The 24,256-nt window shown below is 36.5% G+C and overlaps 2 protein-coding genes across 3 annotated transcripts in view; both read right to left on the bottom strand.

The window, feature by feature from the left end:
* LOC113677851 (protein virilizer homolog) overlaps positions 1–23,339 on the bottom strand; it is a 33,005-nt gene extending 9,666 nt beyond the window's left edge. The window contains exons 1-39 of one of the 2 annotated variants that reach the window (XM_027194691.2): positions 22,959–23,339; positions 20,653–20,765; positions 20,325–20,411; positions 20,133–20,181; positions 19,134–19,673; positions 18,465–18,581; positions 18,322–18,354; positions 17,742–17,771; positions 17,398–17,496; positions 17,156–17,219; positions 16,832–16,860; positions 15,947–16,002; positions 15,791–15,839; positions 15,489–15,519; positions 15,290–15,363; positions 14,799–14,882; positions 13,948–14,029; positions 13,077–13,150; positions 12,699–12,779; positions 12,469–12,557; positions 11,770–12,007; positions 10,850–10,953; positions 10,276–10,385; positions 9,457–9,524; positions 9,044–9,082; positions 8,785–8,862; positions 8,492–8,534; positions 8,177–8,257; positions 7,608–7,682; positions 7,338–7,418; positions 7,142–7,204; positions 6,229–6,334; positions 5,816–5,925; positions 5,034–5,362; positions 4,204–4,276; positions 3,609–3,676; positions 3,125–3,193; positions 2,616–2,724; positions 1,840–1,930 (exon numbers count right to left, since the gene is read on the bottom strand). In XM_027194691.2, coding sequence (XP_027050492.2) covers positions 1,840–1,930; positions 2,616–2,724; positions 3,125–3,193; positions 3,609–3,676; positions 4,204–4,276; positions 5,034–5,362; positions 5,816–5,925; positions 6,229–6,334; positions 7,142–7,204; positions 7,338–7,418; positions 7,608–7,682; positions 8,177–8,257; positions 8,492–8,534; positions 8,785–8,862; positions 9,044–9,082; positions 9,457–9,524; positions 10,276–10,385; positions 10,850–10,953; positions 11,770–12,007; positions 12,469–12,557; positions 12,699–12,779; positions 13,077–13,150; positions 13,948–14,029; positions 14,799–14,882; positions 15,290–15,363; positions 15,489–15,519; positions 15,791–15,839; positions 15,947–16,002; positions 16,832–16,860; positions 17,156–17,219; positions 17,398–17,496; positions 17,742–17,771; positions 18,322–18,354; positions 18,465–18,581; positions 19,134–19,673; positions 20,133–20,181; positions 20,325–20,411; positions 20,653–20,765; positions 22,959–23,090 — 3,848 coding nt within the window. In that variant the 5' untranslated portion in view covers positions 23,091–23,339. Of the gene's footprint in view, positions 1–1,839; positions 1,931–2,615; positions 2,725–3,124; positions 3,194–3,608; positions 3,677–4,203; positions 4,277–5,033; positions 5,363–5,815; positions 5,926–6,228; positions 6,335–7,141; positions 7,205–7,337; positions 7,419–7,607; positions 7,683–8,176; positions 8,258–8,491; positions 8,535–8,784; positions 8,863–9,043; positions 9,083–9,456; positions 9,525–10,275; positions 10,386–10,849; positions 10,954–11,769; positions 12,008–12,468; positions 12,558–12,698; positions 12,780–13,076; positions 13,151–13,947; positions 14,030–14,798; positions 14,883–15,289; positions 15,364–15,488; positions 15,520–15,790; positions 15,840–15,946; positions 16,003–16,831; positions 16,861–17,122; positions 17,220–17,397; positions 17,497–17,741; positions 17,772–18,321; positions 18,355–18,464; positions 18,582–19,133; positions 19,674–20,132; positions 20,182–20,324; positions 20,412–20,652; positions 20,766–22,958 lie in introns of both variants that reach the window. The other variant, XM_027194690.2, reaches the window with a different exon arrangement.
* Positions 23,340–24,151: 812 nt separating this feature from the next.
* Positions 24,152–24,256, bottom strand: part of LOC113677855 (uncharacterized) — a 2,783-nt gene continuing 2,678 nt past the window's right edge. The window contains exon 2 of the mRNA XM_027194695.2: positions 24,152–24,256. This exon is cut by the window's right edge and continues 556 nt beyond it. The gene's annotated coding sequence lies outside the window, so the exon portion shown is untranslated.

Below are 24,256 nucleotides of genomic sequence, written 5' to 3' on the forward strand. Positions count from 1 at the left end.
TCATCGACCTAACATCTTAAAGTCTCTTTACAACTAAAAGTCCTTGTTCCTTCCTACATCATTATGTTCTCTTCCGTGTTGTTCTATCTCATCGACCTAACATCTTAAAGTTTCTTTACAACTAAAAGTCCTTGTTCCTTCCTACATCATTATGTTCTCTTCCGTGTTGTTCTATCTCATCGACCTAACATCTTAAAGTCTCTTTACAACTAAAAGTCTTTGTTCCCTCCTACATCATTATTGTCTCTTCCGTGTTGTTCTATCTCATCGACCTAACATCTTAAAGTCTCTTTACAACTAAAAGTCCTTGTTCCTTCCTACATCATTATTGTCTCTTCCGTGTTGTTCTATCTCATCGACCTAACATCTTAAAGTCTCTTTACAACTAAAAGTCCTTGTTCCTTCCTACATCATTATGTTCTCTTCCGTGTTGTTCTATCTCATCGACCTAACATCTTAAAGTCTCTTTACAACTAAAAGTCCTTGTTCCTTCCTACATCATTATGTTCTCTTCCGTGTTGTTCTATCTCATCGACCTAACATCTTAAAGTCTCTTTACAACTAAAAGTCCTTGTTCCTTCCTACATCATTATTGTCTCTTCCGTGTTGTTCTATCTCATCGACCTAACATCTTAAAGTCTCTTTACAACTAAAAGTCCTTGTTCCTTCCTACATCATTATTGTCTCTTCCGTGTTGTTCTATCTCATCGACCTAACATCTTAAAGTCTCTTTACAACTAAAAGTCCTTGTTCCTTCCTACATCATTATGTTCTCTTCCGTGTTGTTCTATCTCATCGACCTAACATCTTAAAGTCTCTTTACAACTAAAAGTCCTTGTTCCTTCCTACATCATTATGTTCTCTTCCGTGTTGTTCTATCTCATCGACCTAACATCTTAAAGTCTCTTTACAACTAAAAGTCCTTGTTCCTTCCTACATCATTATTGTCTCTTCCGTGTTGTTCTATCTCATCGACCTAACATCTTAAAGTCTCTTTACAACTAAAAGTCCTTGTTCCTTCCTACATCATTATTGTCTCTTCCGTGTTGTTCTATCTCATCGACCTAACATCTTAAAGTCTCTTTACAACTAAAAGTCCTTGTTCCTTCCTACATCATTATGTTCTCTTCCGTGTTGTTCTATCTCATCGACCTAACATCTTAAAGTCTCTTTACAACTAAAAGTCTTTGTTCCCTCCTACATCATTATTGTCTCTTCCGTGTTGTTCTATCTCATCGACCTAACATCTTAAAGTCTCTTTACAACTAAAAGTCCTTGTTCCTTCCTACATCATTATGTTCTCTTCCGTGTTGTTCTATCTCATCGACCTAACATCTTAAAGTCTCTTTACAACTAAAAGTCCTTGTTCCTTCCTACATCATTATTGTCTCTTCCGTGTTGTTCTATCTCATCGACCTAACATCTTAAAGTTTCTTTACAACTAAAAGTCCTTGTTCCTTCCTACATCATTATGTTCTCTTCCGTGTTGTTCTATCTCATCGACCTAACATCTTAAAGTCTCTTTACAACTAAAAGTCTTTGTTCCCTCCTACATCATTATTGTCTCTTCCGTGTTGTTCTATCTCATCGACCTAACATCTTAAAGTCTCTTTACAACTAAAAGTCCTTGTTCCTTCCTACATCATTATGTTCTCTTCCGTGTTGTTCTATCTCATCGACCTAACATCTTAAAGTCTCTTTACAACTAAAAGTCCTTGTTCCTTCCTACATCATTATGTTCTCTTCCGTGTTGTTCTATCTCATCGACCTAACATCTTAAAGTTTCTTTACAACTAAAAGTAGTTTTGTACAGTGAAAAAAATGAGCCACTGTAATCACCTCACGATATTGAAGGCTGTGGGTGCAGAGAGGTCTGACAGCTGTGAACAAACTCTTCTCAGTACTTGCTGAAGATTGTGACATGCTGATCCTACAAGTTACAAGAAACAGAGGCTTTAGAAACCTCAAAGATGCTAGTTTTTAACAAAGGTTCGTAAGCATTTTAAAAGCAAAAATGTTTTAGACAAGGTTATGAGTCAAAACACATGGCTTCATCCATAAAAACCACGACGCAATTCACATAAATAATAATAATAATAATTATAATAATTTAACTCTCATATTGCGCGCTTTCCATGAAATGATCAAGCGCGCATTACATGATTTCTATCTATAGCAATTTAATACAGGGTATCTAACTGATAATTATTTAAAATATACTATGATAAAATTAAAATATACAACATATGTTAAGATACTAGTAATTATCGTGATAAAAATGAATAAAAAGCTTCCCTAATTTAATAAAAAGCAACCACAACGTAATGCTTATACACAGTAGTGGGAATCGAGGTATTTTCCCAAAGATTGGATGTTGACCGACCCCGTGTTTAAGAAGATGAAGCCATTATAATTTACGTAAATTTCATCTATCTTGAAAAAATCTTACTTGGCGATTGCACACTCAAAGAAGCTTAGAAAACTCCGGACTCCTTCCCTTTTTTTAAAAGTCTACCTTTGTTTTCCAGGTATTGAAAGCTTGCCTAGCCCTGCCTCTGTCAGTAAGGACTCTTAGATATAACTATTCAAAAACTACATCCCGCCCAGGTTCCTACCGGCCAGATCCTTGAGTATTCCTTGCAGCTCTGTGCTGAGTGGATTGAGGTGCGCACTCCACAGCCGGCGATGATTCATCACCAGATTCGCTTCTTCCTGAGGCATTTCCTTCAAATGAAAAAAAGAAGAAAACAAAAAAGTGAACCAAGTCAACAGACAGCTAAATAAAAGAAATCTGTAGGAATTAGATTGTATACGAGTCAACGGGGTTTCCCGCTAAAACGGATCACAACTTGACAGCAGCCGTCTATTTCCCGCCAATTTGGCGCGCCCGTCACCTATCCCAATCATCATCACAAAAAAATACCGCACCCGTCACGTTCTTAAATACTTCCGCCATCATATATCATGTTCTTCGGAAACTTCAGTTTATTGCCGTTGTTGAAACAACACGCAGAGTCACACTCCATTCACACTCCATTCATTACCCCTCTAAAGATCAGTTTGAATTTAAAATTCCAAAATTCTACACTGAATACTCAGTTAAGTCACTGTGTAAATTACCCACCTCCAGCGAGCGAATTGGTAAAGGTATTGGTAACAGTTCTGACAGCAGAACAAGTCCTCCTAGGAAAGCCTTCGAAACAAATGAATGTCAAGAATAACCAATCAAATTAAAACGTAAAAGTAAAGTGTACAAAATCTATCTCAGAGGAGAAGACGTTCGGTAAATTTAATCATATGTGATAAATTTTGGCCACAATGAACGTGTCATGCAAAATTGGCGAAGAATTTGTCAGCTAATCCGTTTCTTTTAAAACTGTGGCAACACCTACAGTAAAGGCCAAGCTAGTTAATCCCAGAGTCTGACAGATTACATTTTAAAGATTCTTTCGTCTAACTGACATACAAAATAAAGATAGTGAACAAAATACGAATCGAGCGTCTTACATGAATGAGAAGTCGGATGGGTAAAGGGCATCATTTCTGAGAAATCTAACTTGTCGAATCAGCATCATATTTTTTTATCTTTTGCTTTAAGATATACTTACTTGGGGAGCAGATGTTGTGTATTCAAGAAGTTCTTTTAACATAAGCGACCAAATGCTTTCATTTATTGCTATGGAAGAAAAACAAACCGGCAACAAGTCAAACAATACTACAACTAAAAACATGACCAAAAATAGACAAACAGAAACTTATTAATGATTGAAAGCTGACATAATCAAGCGCTATCAAAATGTGTAAAGCGCTCGTTGTAGCGGGGTTTGATACAAACAGAAACCCACAGGCAGCGAAGATTTGGGACTAGTCTATAGACTGAGCATGTGCAAGACTGTTTGCAGCTGATTATTATCATCTATTTTGACACGCTAGTCTTTGAATGTGGCTAGCGTTTCACCAACTACCTCTTTCTTTGAAACTGGATGGTGTCTCCAGGTAAGTCACGGCCTCTGTGCAGCGATAACTCACTGAGACAGGTGCCTTTTCTATTGGATTACAAGGATGTCATGTTTATTTCCCAATTCAGTTTTTTATGGTCTTCTAACTCTGGTTAGTTCCAGCATTTGTTCTCTGCTTCCCCTTTGCCTCTCGACAAGTTAATATAGCAATAAACATTTTTAATACAATACTCAGTTCGCTTACCTTCTTCATGGTCAGATGATTGTACGACTGGCCTCGTAAATGTCATGAATACATCAACAATTTCACTTTGGACCTTTTAGCAAAAAAGGAGGGAGTCAAATCGCAGAAAATTAGCCACAGTGTCTGTAAACTACCCGCTATCATCCTTCGTCAGGACAAACAACAGCATCTATTGATGCAAAATTCACTACAGTGAATTTGACCAGTCATGATATGTGAAATCCGTAACGATCAATATTCAACAGAGGTTGATAGATACACTTTTCAGCGACAATGATACAAATATGGACAACGTACAAACAGTTCAAATTAACTGCTCTCCCACTAACTCGAAAAGAAACATAAAAATCTCGCAGATAAAGAAGACATTCCAGCTTTATCTCTCGTTGTCCTTCTTACCAAAAGTGGAACACTGCCCTTCCCGTAACTTCTCTTACCCGATTCCAATTCTACTAAACTGGATTCTAGTATACTCACGACCAAACGACTCTGCAAGTGTTCTTGAAACAGCGTCATTTTGGCTGAGAGATGAGTCAGCGGTCGTCATTTACCGATACTTTTTGCAAAGATGTCATAATGGCGGAAAACAGAATATTAGAGGTATTTATCCTCACTTTCCCAGTTTACCCTTGTAAAACTGCACTAACTAATACTGTAAGACTTCGCTCTGAAGATGGGCTAACGCTAAAAACCACGGTCAGCTTTGAAACTCTTAACGGTAGCCAATTCACGTTATCAACTCAGTTAATAATACCAAATTACCGTCCAAAAGGAAAGACGACTACAGTTACGATACATCAGAATGTAAAAGACTCTTAATTCATCCTTACCTTATGAGCAAGACTACTAAGTTGTCCTGTCATTGGAGCTGTGCACATCACAGTATGAAGTACCATCATTGCCTTCATAAGTCTTCTATCTTTAAACTGGTATTTACCACTGTTCAGCAGCTCAATTAGAAGGGTCTTCACCAGTGCAAGAAGAGGCGTTACCATAGAAACCATTACTAAGGGAGGTCCAGTGTGTAGGGGTTGCCCCTGCCTCCAAGGGCGGAGAAGGAAGTCTCCTAGTTTTTGAAACACGTTGATAAACACGTCCATGGCATTTGCAGAGAACAGCTCAATGCAGGCCAAGTTGTGGTTGAGATCTTTCTGAATCACTGCCATGACAAACAAATCGAGCAGTTTAATAGTTCATAACAAAAAATCACACAAGCAGTGATAGTCCCTAATTTTGAAGCGTTATGTCCAGTATAATGAGATTCTTTGTTCGAAGTTGATTGAAGATGGGAGAGCATTTCTTGTTGTTGCACATAAAACAGCAAAAGTCACCAACCCACAAAGGAAACGATTTTGAAAATAAGCTGTTTGTACACCATTTTTCCTGAACGCTTAAAAAAATGTTTTGAAAGACATAAAAACACGATAGCTTCTACTTGAAGTGACAATATACTGAAACATTCGTATTTGGTCATAATCGGTTCCTAGAATTTTACGGATTTTCTCAAGCTTCACTCTCGGAAAACGAAAGCAATCATCTCTTTGGGGAGTTCACCCTCAGGTTACCACATTGTGCCAATAACTCAATTTAACAGACCACCTTGTTAACCAACCTTCAGTTGTGTTTGACTTCTCCACAGGACAGGCAAGGTACCTTAGGACTCGGACAGCCATCAGTACTCCACTTGCTATACTGGGTGTGACATTCATCTCATCCAGATGACTGATCAAAATGTAACAAAAGAGATAACAGTTAAGAATACTCATGAAAGACAATTGGACAAGACACCCACTGGGTAGATTCAAAGATTTGAGAGGGATTAGGGACTATTATCTGTGGTAGTGCTTTCCCTTTTTGCGTACCATAAATAAAACATATATCAGGGCTTGAACCTAAGAAGACCTTAGTTCAGCGAACTAAACAGTGGCCACTGGTCTCCCTCTTAGGATTCTTTATGTGGTATGGATTGCTATTTGAATCTGTGGACTAAACATTTCTTGTGCAAGAGTAAAAGAAAAATATTACCTTTTCACAAATTCTACTAATTTGCCGATGCCTGACATATCAAACTTGATATCTTTCAAAGCAACCAGCCAATGGCCCAGTTCGGTAATTGAAGAGTCCGCATCCACTGAGAGAAAAACATAAATGGAAATTATCCATAACGAAAAAAGAAAGACTAAAGAATTAGAAGTAGCACAAGAGATGATACAGTTTGAGGAACATAGGTTACCTAATTGATCGATAAGAAGTTAAAAATTGTGTTCGAATTGAGTTCTCATCCGTTCATTCAAGTCTCTACGAATAATCTGCCTGACTGTGTTTTAAAAGTTCTCTTGATATTCCGGTTTTGTCTTAAAGCTTACACCGGAAATGAACGCAGAGAATAAAAGGCCAATTAAGTCTGTAATTTGGACGTAAGAGATAAATGGTCAATCCAGTATTACAAGACCATTCGAAAAGACTTTGGGTCGGTTCTTTACACGAATTCTATCCCGAACTACGGTTTCACGCAAACAGTGGACCTCAGGCGTTCTCTATAAGAGGGTTGAGTTAATAAAATGAATGTTCTTCCACTCTTAGCTTTCGGTCCTCTTACCTCTGTTCACAAAAATAAATGTTCAGATAAAAGGTTCAGCTAAATTGAGGATTTTTTGTGACGCGGTTTTGTTAAACTACGGCAAAACTTTGTTTAAATAATCAGACCATTGTGTTTTGCTTAGGTGTGATGACGCGTTATTGATCCACGAAACCCTCCTCAGCCCCGGTCTTCTTAACTTGGAAAATCATCCGTAATTAGTTTAGGGTCATCTGAAATAAATAGAAACTTGTCGCAAGCAAGCATATTGAGTTAAGATGTCACTAGATCATTCTCTACGATCCCTCTCTGGACTCTCAGTACCAATAATATCCAACAATAAAAATAATTTTTTCTTACCTCTTTCTGTGACAGCCGTGAGTCTCGGAGCAAGCTTGGATAACATTTCCACATTCTCAGACACTGCAAAAGGTAAAAACGTTTTTGGGCTAACAGCCGACTGATGATAAAATATCCCATCTACTGCCCGTAACTGCTAAGCTGGTCACTGCGCACAAGTTATGTCAGTACACACACCTATGACGATAATACTCACATTTTACAGTTAAAAGAATCAACACCGTGGCGTATCTCGTTGACACACATTTCTTCAACTTAGCATCGTCTTTTGCATCTCCTAATTAAAAAAAAAAAAAAAAGGTATCACACATTATATTTCCATCATTTTCATAGTGATGAAATAAAGAAAATGAAAAAAATATTAACGGAAACTATCCAGTATTTAAAACTATGACCACAGAAGTTACTAATCAAAGTTCAGCATACTATTTTCAAAGATACAACGATCATCAAAAGAGAGACCTACCGGTAGATTCCACAAACGGAAGTAGAGCACTAAGATTTGTTTCCAAGCTGAGAACAGACACTACTGCAGCTTTACCTACGAGAAGAAAACAAGCGCACAAAAATTGACAAGACTGACTTATTATCTTGAAAAAAATGGTCCGCTGTTTGGCTGTGTTGGTTGAAAAGTGAAACACATAATGAACAGCAAGGGAATCATCAACTAACTGATAACGTCTCGATAGAACGCCAAATTCTCAACATGAAAAAAAACAGAAATGTAATGACACCAGTCAAGAGAATTAGGTTTAAGATCTTGAGAATTTAAAGGGGCCCTCTGGTTGAAATCCATCAAAGAAATAGGTCATTAGTAAAACAGTCTAAGCATCTGAACCATTCATCGCAAATTGCTGAATTTTTGCAGGAAGCAAGTAGACAGCTCTGCGTACATTTGCACCAGCCGGTAACGAAGTCGGCCACATTAATGTATTCTTAATTATTATATTAACATCAAAAACTAAAAGTAATGATCCCTCTAAGGTACGTGACTAAAATAAACTACAGATCCTTATCACCATCATTACAACTCACCAATGGCTGTAAAGGTCATGGAGTAGAGAGTGTGTAAAGTAGAAAGCAGATCAGCTCCGTCCATGTCATTTGGCAGCAAATCTTACGGGAAAAGATTTCACATCAGACTGAATATTACATCAAAATACAGCGACGTAATCGCTGTCAAGCCATAACACACGATGGACAACATAGACTGTACTACATTGATTTTTTTTTCATGGTTGACAAAATTGATAAGATAACTGATATTTGGGTGTTCGACTGTGGCCATGTAGAAACAAGATTCAATCCAACATAAAAAATATGTCGGAAAAGAAGTTACAAGAAAATTACCTGGAGTGAGGGATGTAAGCAGTTGATCCACAGCTTGGAGAGTCTGGAATGTCCCGTAAATAGAAATAAATATTGAAATAAAATGAAACCAAATTACATGAAACCCTTACGAATCTGAAGGGAAACAAGTTTTCAAACACTTTCAAATACTCCTTTCAATAGCTACAATTCCACACTTTCAACATCACCAAGAAAAGTTAGTAATTTCAAATTGCTGAATGACGTCCCTATTTCCTGTTAAACGTTCTTTCGATAATAACTGAGGTAAGAGGAACAGAGTTTATAAACTTTACCTGCAAATGATAAATCAGCAAAAGTCCCAGATGCTGGGGAGTGCAAGAGTCGGCTGCAGTTGTATCTCTGAGGATTTCCTAAAGAGTGTGAAAATAACAAAATAATGCAACGAATGCTGATAACCCAAGAAAATTTGATAATCCTTAGGCAATGAAAATAATAAATTATGCATACCTAATAATACTAATAGTAAGTAAACTGTAATATACATTATAATAATAATTATATATTCTGAACGATACATCTGACAATACTTACATTCAGTGGCGCTGCATCACTGTGGTGAATATCAGCCTCCTGAAATCAAACTCGGTGTCAGAATGTTATTGTCAACTGGTTGGAAGGTATGTGGACAAGTAAGTAAGTATGAAATATGTTGGTACTGCAGCTGATATCGGGCAAGCAAGTGGGAAGAGAGAAGATGGGTAGTGAAGGGGAAACCAGTGAGAAAAAAAAAATGGTGAAAGAATACATGTACTTATCAAAGGAATCAGAGATAGTACACCCAATATTGTTTCTACGTACACAAACACAAGTCAGATTAGTAGTTCATCTATTATCTTGGCTTAGTTACCAAGCCTTTGAATGGGAGTGAGGCTAAAGGTGACCTTCTTAGGGAAAATTTAATTCAATTCACTATAATTTAAATGGAAAGTAAGAAAGACACTTACCGTTGTTTGAGTGAGGACACGGATAAGACCATTTATAGTGTCAGGATGAGAGGAAAGGAACAACAAACCTGAAAGTGAAAGAGTACAGTTTGATCAAAACAAGGCAAATAGCACACCAAGCTAGCCACTTGAGGATACAATGATCAGAATATCATTAATTCTTCAGAATCAACCTAAAACATATCAACCATGATTCTAAATTCACTTTGCCCACTTACAAGAGAAACACAAAATCTAGTGCCAAAAACTAATATCACAAGACAACACACATACCACAATTTCATAGTGAAGACACTAAATTGAAATAAGTAAATGACACTTCTTATCAACTTCCAAAAGTAACCAGTTATATTTTTGTATACACCTTGATCAAGGGCTGGTTTTCTACAAGATAAGCACTTAAAGTAGTGTTTACAGGTTCTGTTTCCTTTTTCCAAAGACCACTACTCATGTCACTTGCCAAACCATAGTTAACAGAGTAGAATGGTTAATGAACCTAACATATTTTGTAGTTATGTGTTTGAAATGAATTTTGAGGACCTGATCATGCTTCATGTTCAATAACAATCCACTCACAATAGAGTAACAGACCAATCAAAGCATCCCACTACTTCTGTAAGTTACCATGCATGACCACAAAAACAGAAGATTGTGGAAAGTCAGAGAGAAGTCCAACCTCAACTTCCACTTGGTGTTTTTACTTTGAATTTTTTCCACCTCACATAACCATTCCCTTCAAGTAACTGTGTCCTGACAAAGAGTCTGGCACAGACTTTAAATACCAAAGTTAAAATAACCAGTAAGAAGCAGTCAATTTACCTTGCTGTGACTGTAACAATGTAAAGAAGAAATCTCTAATTGGCCCAAACACTGCAGGATGACAACCAGCTGTTGAGGACATCACAACCAGAATGGACTCCAGAAGGCGACTAAATTAACAAAAACAGAGAGAGTTTAAAAAAACTTGCATTCGCCTACTGTACTGATATGGTTAAGTCTTAAAGCTAAACAGCCTGTAACTGAATTGCTTATCTTTGGTTTATGCAAAACTTAGCACCTAAGGGTAAAGTTACTCTCCCTGAATGAGAAGCTGGTCCATTGCAGATTATCACCAAGGATCTTTTCCAATTACCCTAGCAATTCTGCAGCACCCATTGGTACTCCTGGGGGAGCAAGACATCGAGTATTGTGTCTTGTCTAAAGAATGCAACCCATAATACAACATAAACCAGGCCAAGCCTCAAGCTAAGGTCTCTTGCTCCGAAATCAAGTGCCATAACCACTACTGCTACTGACAGTACATTGCAGTGTCCCACAGGATACCACTATAGGTGTAACTAAAATCCTCTGCCGTACACTAAAAACACTTTTAAAAGCAATAAAATTCAATTACCGGGCCTTGAAGAAGTGAAACAAGACTGGGTAAGGATCTTTAGGAGATTTATCAAATCCTGTGATCTTTGCTGAGGTAGGAAATGCTTTCACGGGAGCCTGAACCTAAATAGGAAAAATCAGTGCCTTAATCCTCATACTCCATTACTACCATATAGTAGTAATGTACTGTATGTCAAGGTAAAGGAGTAATTTTATCCTATCTATCTTGTAAGACCTTGCTATTTGAGCCATCTTTGTTGGTTAGCAGAAAGTGGGTTAAGCCAATGACTCCAATCATTGACATGCACAACTAAGCTGTGGAGCTATTTTTTCTCCCTCTAAGAATAATTTTGGGCCTCAATTTTTCCCTCATGTCAGAGAACTAATTAAGTAATCAGAATCTGTCTTTGGCACATTCATTTTGATGATTTAAGGAACCTGAGGTTACTGGTAAGGTGAAAAGCTTTCAAAACCTGATGTTTTCTCTGATTGCCAAAAACTCAGACACCCCTAACCACAGTGTTCCTTTTCATGACTTTCTTCACCTGAATGGTCAGACTATGTGATCAAATTCTCCTTTGGACAAATATATTCAAAGTGGAGAACAAGTAACCACTTGTTTTCTCTATAATATCACAATACTTAATCAGTTTGTTTTCAACTTCTTCACCCTTTAACCCCTCAGGTTGACTTGCATCTAATTTTTCACTATGGTATCACTGCTGAATCAAAAAGCACAAACTTGAACAGCTCATGATTTTTAGCAAACTGTCCCTTGTCAGTGCCATTGGAAGTGTATAGAGAACAGTATGGACAATATACATGCTGGTGGTGTTAAGGGAGGATGTACAAGTAACTACATTATTTTACACACAATTAAGATATTCACAATAAGACTGCATGTAACTGTCATGTGTCATCTGAATTCAATAAACTTACTATCAACTGCTGAGCCTGTTTAAGGTAGATACAGATCTCTTCCAGGGTGCTTGCAAGGATCTCTATCATCTCTGTGTTAAGGGGTTGTTCTCGATCACCTGAGGCTAACCCTGATGTATCCATGGCAATGTCAGGATCAGGGGACATCACATCAGCTGCATGCTTGGTTTCAGTTACCTCACCAACTGAGTCTGTTTCAGGATCTGTCTGCCTTGGACTGGGAGTTGTTTCAATAATTCTGTACAAACAGCAAAGAAAACAATTTGTGATACACCTACATGTACCTGGTATGCCATGCTGACTGATTGATTTATTGACTAATACTGAAGACCTGACACAATAAAAGACTGACTTAACAATTGAAGGACAAAATGGCTAACTTATTAACTGACTAAATGACTGAATGACACACTTGCTCACTCAATTACTGCCTGCCTACCTAAAGAACAGACTGATAGCCAGACCAACCCCAAAAAACACTTACAACAACTGCATTACAAGAATGGTAACAAAATATTGCCATGTTGATGTACAGTGTATGGAAGTCCTACTGACAGCTGTTAACAGAGCTAGCTTGGTACAAGAACTTATATCAACAATTCTCTAAAGAAAGTAGAAAATAAAAAAGATACTAAAAAAATTTTAAAAAGCAACCTGAAAACAAATTGTATGTTTTAGAGTACATCAAAAATTACTTACTTGTCTACAGTTTTCTGCAAAAGTGCAAGCAATTCATACAAATGGACTTTGCGAGCAAGGGCTGAAGCAGATTCTACCACACGTACAGTCTGTTGTTAAAATAAAAATGAGTCAGAAGAACCATACGGTAACTGTGTGCAGTAATATCCAAACCAAAGTGAAACAAACTGAACTCAACTAGAATTATCATTTATCAATTTCATTGTTATTATTTTACAAAAGAAAGCTACCTGATCAGCAAGAAGAAAATCAACAAGTTGCTGGTAACTTTTGGATTCTTCCTTGACAGTGTTTTCTTCACTCTCCTTGACCTTAAAAATTACAGACATCATCATAAATTTCAACTACTGTCACACACTGACCAAATGGAGCACTTATGACATTGGTAGTGATGCATTTGCTGCTTAATGATTACACATCTAAGTTTTGATTTTTCAAACTGCCTGCTAATTACCATCATGATGATAGAATGTTACCACCTATGAAGGTATGAAAGATTTCAAGTCAAAAATTACACTGATTTCACCTGTACACTCTGAGAAGTAACCATGCACACTAAATGCACTTGCAAAACCAAAAATTCACTTCAAAATCATTTGGATGCTTACCTTCAAGTTGGCATCTTCATCCCATCCAAGGAAATGTTCCATTCCAATGTAGGAATCTGTAGTGTTGTCAATGGCTATAACATTAAAAAAAATAAAGCACAGAATTTACCAAGGAGAATTTTTGTTATAGTTACATAATTTTACATATTAAATGTATCTACATGTATTCTACAAAATAAAGTTAATACTAAGTGACAAATATGGGGTATTCTTTTTTATCACAGGGAAATACACCAAATCTACTTGATTGGTCCTAATTACATGCCAACATCAGTATGCATATTCTCCAAACTGTTCTCTATACAATTCCTATGGTGCTGACAAAGAGAATTGTTTTACAATCAAGGGTGTCTTTAGTTGGTGATCATTTCCTTCACTCTTATGACCTTAGTGTGTGATTCAGGGGTGTTATTGTTAAGAGACATTAGATGCTGGTCACTCTTAGAGGTTTAAGGGTGAATATAAGTAAGCATGTAGTGTACATTCTAAATTGTTTTTCTTTGTTACACTGGTTGTTCTTAATATTTAAAATCATACTTAGGTAAGAGTTGTGGTTAATTTTTTTTTCATCTGTTTAAATTTCCAAATCCCTTTGACTTTTATCTATTTGTGACTTTTTAAACTGAAACAAGGAAAATAATAGTCTAACTGGTTTATTATAATAAATGAAAAATTTAATCCTTAAAGGATATTTTACACCACAGCATAAAACATTCCTTGTAAAGTTGAAAGCTGATAATATTGTAAATTAATTCACAAACATTTGACATAGATTTGCACCTGATAGTCAGCATAAATCTAACCAGTGTAAGTGAGCTAAATCAGCTCTCTACAAACATTACAATTGAACAAATTTACCAGTAACACTGACCTTGCAGAGTCAACAATTTCATTGAAGAGGACATGTGTTCTGTTGTTAGAAGTTTACCAAGAGACTCCTGAACCCCAGCTTCCTGAGGGCAAATAAAACATTTTTTAACTTGGCTTCAGTATGCCACAAAATTAATATACATGTTTGTTACTTAACAGCAGCATGAAAGTGCAACCTGTCACATGACACCACTCCAGAAAGATGAGATTATCAAACAGAAGTATGGTCTTTTTTACAGCATGGCTTGTATTAAATACATTGCACATCCACAATTAAAGACTGTTTCAAAAATTTTCCAAACAGTTTTTCTTCATTTTCCAAGTTATGGGTCATACCATATGGCTTAAGACCAATAGCTGTTACTAACGAATTGTGCCTGAATTGAAACTTTTCCATCCCTAAAAATGTTCTGGTCAAAGCCACCTTGCAAATGACTCAACAAGAAGTTGAACAGTAGCCACAGATTGGAAAAAAAAAACAAGTTGTAAATGGTCTTTACTTCCCAAACTTTCCAAGCTTTTTAAATTGCTATCTATGCAAATTTCCATAGTTTACTTATTTTTGACCATTTCATTCCCAAGATCTTGTTACTGTCTGCAATACAACTCTTATAAAGTCAGTTTGAAGAATTTGGTATTGGATCAACTACTAATCCCATAATTAACAATTTCCTTGATTCTCGTCACTTTTCTGTTAATATTGTAGAGAGAAATTCTGTCTTGGTCACTTACGGGAGTTTGAGGGTTGAGAATTCTGGCTTCTTTCTTTCCATATCAAGATGGTTCACTTATATATTGTTAGTAGTACTCAGTCATGTACATGCAAATGAAAAAATAAACAAAAAGTCTCACTATCAGAAAAGAAGAAACTTCTGATCCACAGGAGCACATTGCACCAACAAGCTTCAGTCCTGCTTTTAGCAATCGAATGTTAGCCTGTTGGCAAAGATCAAACAAACAACAATAAATATACTGGGAAAAGATTAAAGTACACTTGAAAAGCAAGCAAGTTTTACTTGAAGTCAGCTTAGTGAAAGATGGTCTGTTACCAAAGAAAATGGTTACTGAAAATCAAACTGCAAGTATGTGGAGCAAACATACATGTAAGGTACTAGTTACAGAAAACAACTTTCAAAGGATGGTCGTAAAGGATTCAAAACACAGAGAATAGGCCTATGCATAAAAAAACCTGCATCTCAAGTAGTTTAAATGTATAATTATGTTACACTGCACATAATCTTTTTCTTTTGTCAAACTACAGTCTATTTTGCAAGTCTGAGGAAAGGACCATGACTCATGGCAGGTTCATCTGTTTGTTTTGTAAAAACAGACACAGAACTTACAGCTATAGGAAGTTTCTGAGCCATCTCAACATCCAAGGAATACAAGATCCATTCAATAAGTTTCCTCTTCACTCCTGTAAAGTAAAAGCAATTTCATTATATTTTTGGTTTTGTTTTCTTCTTCTTTTTATTCAGTTTCATTGCCACAAAAAATGCAAAAATGGCTCAAAGCAGAATGAACTGGAGCACAAAAACAAACCCTCTTTTTGTTCACTTCTTGTAAGAAAGGCCTGCAAAAAAAAAGGAGACTACTTTGGCTGGGTTTCATGATATAATAACTCATTCAAACATTATCCTCCTTCCAATTGTTTGCACATACAAGAGATTACAAAAATTATGCACATTACATAGTATCAGAACATAACACAAACACAATCAAGAAAGTTATTTTGATTCTTAGAAAAAATTCACTATCAAGCAAAAGATCTTCCCTTTTAGGCACATGTACAATAATTATTTTTATGATTGTTTAAAATAACAATTAAAATCCTTAAGACATACCAGCCCTGGAATAAGAAGTCTGGGTATTTCCTCAAGTTGCTCAATCCATCTGTTGGAATTTGATTAATATTTGTTTTTAGAGTCACAATCCAGTCACTTCAACTGCTTTTTAAAAAGGCAAAGACTAAATTTACATTTTTTTGTGTGTGTACTTACTTCTTATTCCTCTCAGAAGTGCAACACATTTCCACATGTTCAAACAATGTCTGTCCCTGCAGTTTTATAGAGGAAAAACATGTATTATATATTTTTATTTTTCACTTATTACATTCATTCCCACATCAAAGTAATCACTGAATTTGTAATACTGTTCTGGGAGGCAGGTCTTGCACTTAAGTCAAGCGAGCTGCACTGCTCATTAGTAAGATTATTTAACTTCAGTATCTTCCTGAGTGGGATGCTTCTGGCATTAATTTTTAAGGTTTCTTTGAAATTTTGTTGGTAAATGTACCTATTAATCAACATTCCTTGGCAGAGAGAAAAAGCAGTGAGAGTTGCTTGTCTAATGCCAGTCAACACAAACACACTATCCTTCACCAGAGGTCCAACTTTGACCTTGCAATCCAGAACTAGCTGGTACACCAACCATTAGTACCTCATCTCTATCTCAAATAGAGTATGCAGGGTTTTATCAGGTTAACCCTTTCATTCCCAAGATCTCATTTTTCACCACAATTGGTAGTAATTGAAATCTGATTGGCAAATTTGCTGTTGTGGATATGAGTACAGACAATGCTACTAGTGTCAATGTGTCGCATAATGGTCACACATTGAAAGAATTGTTTTATTTGACATTGATATTGTGGCTGCAGCTTGTGAGTCCACATTATACTTTATAGAAATGATGTCTTGATCACTCATGGGAGTTTAAGGGTTGACTCTTCCTTGATCCTTGCACTTCTATGGTCTAAAAGCCAATTCTCCTCACAAGTGAGATACATTTCTTTGTTGGCTGGTCATGAGAATTTGAAATTGAATCAGGGCAACATCTCAAATTTTATGATAACTTTAATTTGTACTCTGGCTGTTGTTCTCACTTACCAAGTTCAGTTGCTGCTCATCTAAGGAGCCTTGGGGAGTATAAAGAGACATAAATCATCCAGGTGAATTTGTCAAAAGCAAACTCAAAAATTAACATCTAATCACACATTCAAACATTGAAAGAAACATTTTTTAAAAGAAATGTAGTAGCACTTTTATAATAAGAGAAAATCAGAATATTCTTTTAATCTAAAAAAATTGAGCTTGACCCATTCAAAATTAGTTGGAAAATTATGTGTAGTTGGTAGATAATTCTACATTGTTCCTCTGAACTTTAAAAGTTACAGTTACTGGCAGTAGTGGATGTTGAAACAAGCCACTTACTGGAATCATCTTTAACTTTCAGTAGAGCACTTTCATATTCTGTACCATCTGGATGACTAAATGTCTAAAGGAAAAAACAGAAAAAGACATCAGAAAATGTCAATACAACAACATAATACTAATTTATGGCTAAATGTCATAGTTTCTTCCCTGGCTGATATTTTTTTGCTTTGGAACTCAGTAAATTTGTTGATCAACAGAGCATACCATTCACAAAATACAAATACAAGCAATGAACTTACAGTCAAAGGTGACAGGTCACATTGGTAGGGATTAAAACTAACAGACACTGACATCCAAGCATCTTCACTATAAAGATCAAGATCACCAAACTGTACATCCTAAAAAACAAATGTTACCAGTTTAAATTACACAGCAGGGGTATAATGTACTTTAGGCTCAGAGATTAGAGAAAAAGACAACTCCTCAATCAATCTCACAGTAGCAGTAACAAATTGCACCAGGAATAAAAGATGGAAAGACAGTTTGAGGTGACCTGAAGATCTGGTTGTCATAGAGGTGTATTTCTAACAAATAAATTTAGTATCCACAAATCAAATTAAGAAAAAATTGATTTTATACTCACTGTGTCATCTATTGTTCCATCATCCATCTCCTGCAATTGAGTGCATTTTAATTTTTAAGCACATTTTTCTAATTGTAAGGCACAATTGATCATAAACTGATGTTACACACTGTAATTTGCACTTATCACAATTTACCATCACAGTTTCAAGATAAAAGATAATTGGCAATTATCAGTGTCTTAGAAATCCCAGTGCTCACAAAGAATGACTAATCAGAAATCAAGGATAAGAACTACACCACACAGAGCAAAAAAAACAAAACAACAACAACAATAAAAACAGGAAATTTGATGGCTGCAAATCCCCTGACTCAGCCTCTCCTGAAGCTTTTGAGAACTTGCCCAGTGAAACAATGTATATAAGGTAATAAAAAAGTAATTAATAATAAATATTCAATAATAATAATGATGATGATGATAGTAATAATAATGACAGAAAGATAACTATAATTTTTGGAGCTGATTTGGTTGGCAGTAGAGGATGTGAACTTTAGAATTGTGTTCTGTACAATATGTATATGCTTCCTTGTATATTATTACAAGTCACATTCACTGTTTTGCAAGTGTTTTTTAGACACACCTCTTCATCACTAAGGATTTCTTCATAGCCATCCTATTTGAGAAAAAAAGCATTTAAAAAATCAAATGAAAAATCAGCTCATGAAAAGAAGTAAATACACTGAATGAAAACAGAAAAAGGCCACTATAATCTTCATTACTTACCGGTTCATCAATGTCCTCTTCATCAGACATAAACAAGTTTGAGGGTGATCTGTCAGGTGTGAGTGGCTCAAACAAGTCATCTGGAGATTGGTTACCAGACTCTGTACCAGCTGGTTGCTATAGTAACAATTAATCACAATGTATAGGGTGCAGTGTTAGAGCATGACAAATTTGGAAAAAAAAAATTGGATTTCTAGTAGTTTGAAGAATCAATCTTTATCTTCTCATCAAAATTGTGAAGACATAATGGTGACTTTGAAAACTGTAGTAAAAATACTAAGTTGCTGCACCCAACCCAAATGCCACTGTGATTACCCACTTAGCAGGTAATAATCATTTGATCTTGCATACATTTAAATGTACCCCCCACCCCAATATAACTTTACTAAGAACATAGACTGTTTCCCTCGTAAGATTCACTTTGACTTAATGTGATCAACAACCTCACCATGGCTAAGGCCAGTAGAATGTCAAGAACATCTGCCAATTGACAGCACTGTAACCAAACAGAGGTTACAAAAAACTTCTACTCCTGTCTGTTGCCACCATAACAGTTGCTTTTGCTTCACCCTCAGTGTTTACCAAAATGAAGTCAAGGATAACACTGAGGGTCCCATGTAAAAAATCAAATAGTTTCCCAAAGAGACATGGAGCCGATTATGATATTACCTCCTCCCTTGGGGACCCTGGTGGAGTAGTTGGCTTGGCAGCAGTACTTTCACCAACAGTTGCCATTGCACTCTCGGGGGATCCTGGTGGAGATTTTATTCTAGGTGGTGACTTGGACTGAGTTCTTTCCCTCTCCTTCCCAGCTTTTCTTTCATCTTTTGCATGCCACTGCTCATCTCTCTTCTCCTTTGATTCGGTGGTTCTCTCAAAGGCTCTTTCATCTGGACTCTTCTCAAAGAGAGCTGAGTCAGAAGGACCTCTCTCAGCACTCCTCTCCCTTCTTAATGACCTTTCTGGACCTCTATCATGATCTCTTTCAGCCCTCTCAGGTACTTTTTCATAGGGTACTTTCTCTGTATCCCTGAGCACTCTTTCAATATCCCTATCCAGGCCTCTTGTTTCTACAATGACTGGGGGCCTATCAACTCTGGGTTCTGCGCGTGTTTCTTGAGGACGTTGATTGACATCAGTGAAGAGACCATACAGACTAATGGTGATTCTATTGTACCACCCACGCAGAACCACCACATCAGTTGCACCCTAATCAAAACAATTCAAACCAAATGTAGTTGATAAGTAGTTATATTTATTACTAGTCATAATAAAAAGTTTGAAACCAATATCAATTTTGTTTGTCAGAGATAGGAAATTTAACAAGAGAGTAGCCTTATATCCATTTTACTACTCCAAACCATTTTGTTAAATTTGTTCTTATATTTGCACTTCCCTATAAAGTGATTATCAAATCATAGCTGGTGACCAAGTGCAAAGAAGGACAGCAGATAACCTACTTTGCAATCCCACATGCAGCCACCACACTTTTTCCATGATCAATTTGGCCATATACAAAGCACAGCCAAGGTGTTAAACTTGGGACAACTGAGAACAAATCTGGGGAGTAACAGGGTGGAGGGCTTGAACACAAGGGCACCAAAGTATGAGCACAGCACCCTCACCACTCAGCAACCCCCAACCAAAATTGACTGTAAAAAGTCCTACCTTAGAATTGGTAACCAGCTGAAAATTGTTGGGTTCTTTATACTCTAGTCTAGAAAATAAGACAAATTAAAGAACTGTTAATAACAATATTTCTGTTTTTCTCTCCTTTTAATTAACAACTAGAGAGTCTTTGACAGATTAAGTAACAACTGCAAAAAGATGAAAATAAAAAATACTTTTTTTGTCACTTACTGTCCAAGTCTTTCAAACACTACATCTGCAGGCCTGTCTAGATTCCGAATGAATAGATCCAGCTTAAAAGAGGGAGGATGGGTCTCTCTGTAAAGAAAACATAGTTAAGTCATTTTATGTAACCAAGTAACTCAAGAAGTGTTGCCAAGTGCTAATTCCAAGCAAGTTTTGCTAGCTGAGAAAGTAGTGAAATCAAAATGCTAATTGTAAACCCTAGGTATTTAACACATGAAATATTTTAAGAAGCCATGAGAGCTGCCAAAGTTTACAATGCTAGACTTTTCTTTTTTAACAGATATGGTGATATCTAGTATTAGAAGTTACATACCCCATTTTCTCTCTCTCACTAACAGCAGCATGGACTCTGTGTCCTGCAGGTATGACCCTTACTTCCTGGATACAGACGGGTCTTGGAAAGCTGATCAAGTCAAGATGCATTTCCTGCAGAGAATATACCAATAAATTAAGTAATCACTCACAGGTATTAACCTTTTGAATCCCAGAAGTGATTAACCCATAGCTTCTCACTATATTATCTATACAATATTCAGTAAACAACAATTGGAATTCTCAAACTCGTCACATAGGAGGTGTTATCTTCATCTAAAACCAAATTAGTGTGACTAGTTTACATGGAAATGTGTAGCAGCCAAAGAGGAAATTAACAATCAGATCTTGGAATTTTAAGGGTTAATGCCCTTTTGATGAGTTTCCTAGCCTTGTAGTGCAGACCTAATTTATGTTGGTTTGCTCCACCAATATCATCATTTTGATACTTGAGCTCATAAAAAAATATGACTGTGTTCAGTAATCTAACCAATTAAAAACAATCAATTGTGACCTTCCACAGGAAAACGTACAGTACATTTGCCATTTGTCAGCCATTCAGAAAAATTTGCATCTGTTTGAATGGCTTCAGTTATCCGTTTGTCAAAAACTTTAGCCCATTTGAACAGCTTGGTCACCTGTTTGTTGAAAACATCAGCCCATTCGAACGGCTTGGTCATCCGTTCATTGAAAAACATCAGCCTGTTCAAACAACTCGGACTATTTTCCATCAAACGACTTGTATTATCTGTTTGAAAGGTTCAGGATTGGATAGTATTGCATTACCTGTCACACAGGTTTTTTTTTTTTTTATGCAAATGTCACAAGAGTATGTTATATCAAAACCAGAAATGGAATCATGCATGGAATAATTATGTTTACCATATCAAATTCACTGTCAAAAGAAACGATAAAGGGAACAATTTGGCAACATGCAAAGCTGCTAGAAAAAAGTTGCAGTTGTGTTTTGTGTAATAAAGTGGCAATAAACACGACACAGCAAAGATAAGCAATGACAACATGACCTTCACGGGTTATACAAGTTTTGCTTTTAATAAAAGACGCTGAAGTCTCTGTTTAACAAACTTAAATACTTCATCAGGCAATTTTTATAGCAGCTGTGGGAAGTCAATATTTTTATTACATCAAAACAATTGACTATCCGTTCCAACCTACTTTAAACGTGAATCAGACCTGATCTGTCCATTTGTTCAGAATAATAACCTATCCATTCAGCTCTTATGGCAATTTTTTTTATGAATGGTCTGAAATTAATCATAAACCCCTTCATCTGTCTGTGTCAACCCCTTCAATAATTTTCACAAGCCATTCAGTCGTTTGGGTAACCTATTCGATAATTTTCATATGCCATTTGAAGTCATTTGCATGACCCGTTTGAAAATTTTGACAAGCCGTTCAGTTGTTTAGGTAACCCATTCAAAAATTTACATAAGCCCTTTAGAATACTTGATAACCCGTTCAGCTGTTTGATAGCATCCATTTGAATGGCTAAGTTACCTGTTTGTTACCCGTTCTGTAGCTGTGCATTTCACCCATTAAATGGAAAGCTGTAAGTGTGCGTTTTCCCGTGGAAGGTCACAAATTAGATCAGTAATAACTGGCTTAGTTGCTTGTATCAGAAAAATACATCTTAGTCTGATTAAACCAAAACGTAAATGAAAGGGTGATGGACAAAACACTGACCCCCAGTCCATACACATATGACACTCTTAAAGCTAAAAAGTCACAAAGTTTCATCGAAGTTTAATCAACTACACTTTCATACACAAAATCTGAGTTGACTATTCATCAATCTACGTGAGGCCTGACATTAGCTCATGCAGTCAGAGACAGACTCAGTCCAAAGAACTTGTTTAAAAATATCTGCTGATTCCAAGGCTCATTTTACCTCCATATCCAACAAAAAATACGAAACCACTTTCGGAGACTCTCGGCATTACATATTGTCACAAATTTTGGAGCTGATTGCAATTATTATCAGGGTGCAAGGCTTGCGATGCATTTTTCTCAGCGGAAGTGACTTAGTTACGTGCATGCTGCACTATCCGACTAGCATGACGTAGAGGCATCAGAGATTGAGCATAAGTAGCATAGGCCCTTTCAAAAAATTAATCACAGGATCACAAGGAAACGTTCTCGACCTAAAGCTGATCAACAGCTGGTTGGTAATGCATTTGAAAAATATGCAAAGTTGTGGCGTCACGAGCGATGGCAAATTTGAAATATGAAAAACTTCCCGTAACATTGAATTTCCCTGGTTAAATTCACATAGGTCTTTTAACTAACCTCATTTTCAGGATGGCTGAATGTGTCACAAAAGAGCAAAACGGGATCTACAGCTTCAGGCGACATAGCCGCCATCTTGCTTCTTCGAACCACAATGCAATGCGGGTCAACACCTACCTCGTGTATGTACATTGGTGGAAAACATGGAAGGAACCGACAATCTGTACAACTTTCGTGTATTAGACAAATCGCTTTAGCCGACGGCGCCAACTCAGTCCTTCTGACGATGACTATCGACTATTGTCTACGAGATCCCTATCCTTGAAAAACGGATTAAATACAGATCTTCAAAATTCCCTGATATACTTGTGTGCTTACTATCCGATGTTGATTCCTTGACTGAAGAGGTGTCTTGCCATGCCCTTTACAGACATAGGTGACCTGATGAAATCACAATGGGAGGTTTTGAAAAGAGGGAAGTTGTTGATTAACTACTCATGTCAATCTAGTTATCTTATATCCCTCTGTTTATCTCTAGCAGTTTCAGCCCAAGCTCAAGCCTGGAGGATGGGCAGATAATAAAAAGTTCACGTGAACTAAGTCCTTTCAGTTGCCAATTGATTACCAGCTCATTCAAAATACAAAACTGAGATGATAGGAATGCTCTTTCTTGAAAAGACCAAGCCTGAGCTTTCAGGACCACATAAATTTCAAACAATCCTTGGGCTCCATTTCTGGCAAGTCAGCTAATTTTATAATTTTACAAGTCTAATCTCTTTCTTTTCCCACAAAACATTTTGGTGTTGAATTTCAGAATAAAAGAACGACAGAGCAAAAAGAACTGGTTACCAATGAGACTTTAAGGAAATAATCGTATTTTCTTTACTTCCTCACATCAGTATCAATACTCTTCATACTGTTCTAAACATATTTCTATTAATACTGAAATGGAGAATTCATTGAACAATCAAGCTTTTGAGATTAGCAAGTATTTCCCTTATTCTTATATGAATAACTGTTAGGAGGAATTGGATGCTGGTCATTTTAAGGGTTTTAGGGATAAACCCTTTAGGGTAAAGGCACAGGCTTCCTTCCTCAATAGTGACTGGTGCCCCCAAATAGATTCTGACTTGAGATTCCTTTTTCCAAAGTATTTGTTGTGGACATTTAAAAAGACACATCATCTTTGGTTCAGATGAAATAAAATTCTTTACAGAACGAGTACCAAGTAAAAGTTAACTTCATACCACTCCTTGATAAACCAAGTTCTCTTTAATTATACTAAATATTATTTACATTAATTACAATACTTCACAATTTTTTATACTTTTTCCTTATTTCTTTTTTTCTGAATTTAT

The sequence above is a fragment of the Pocillopora damicornis genome, chromosome 3 (genome assembly GCF_964200805.1).
Source record: "Pocillopora damicornis chromosome 3, jaPocDami1.2, whole genome shotgun sequence".
In the NCBI taxonomy this organism is placed as follows: domain Eukaryota; kingdom Metazoa; phylum Cnidaria; class Anthozoa; order Scleractinia; family Pocilloporidae; genus Pocillopora; species Pocillopora damicornis.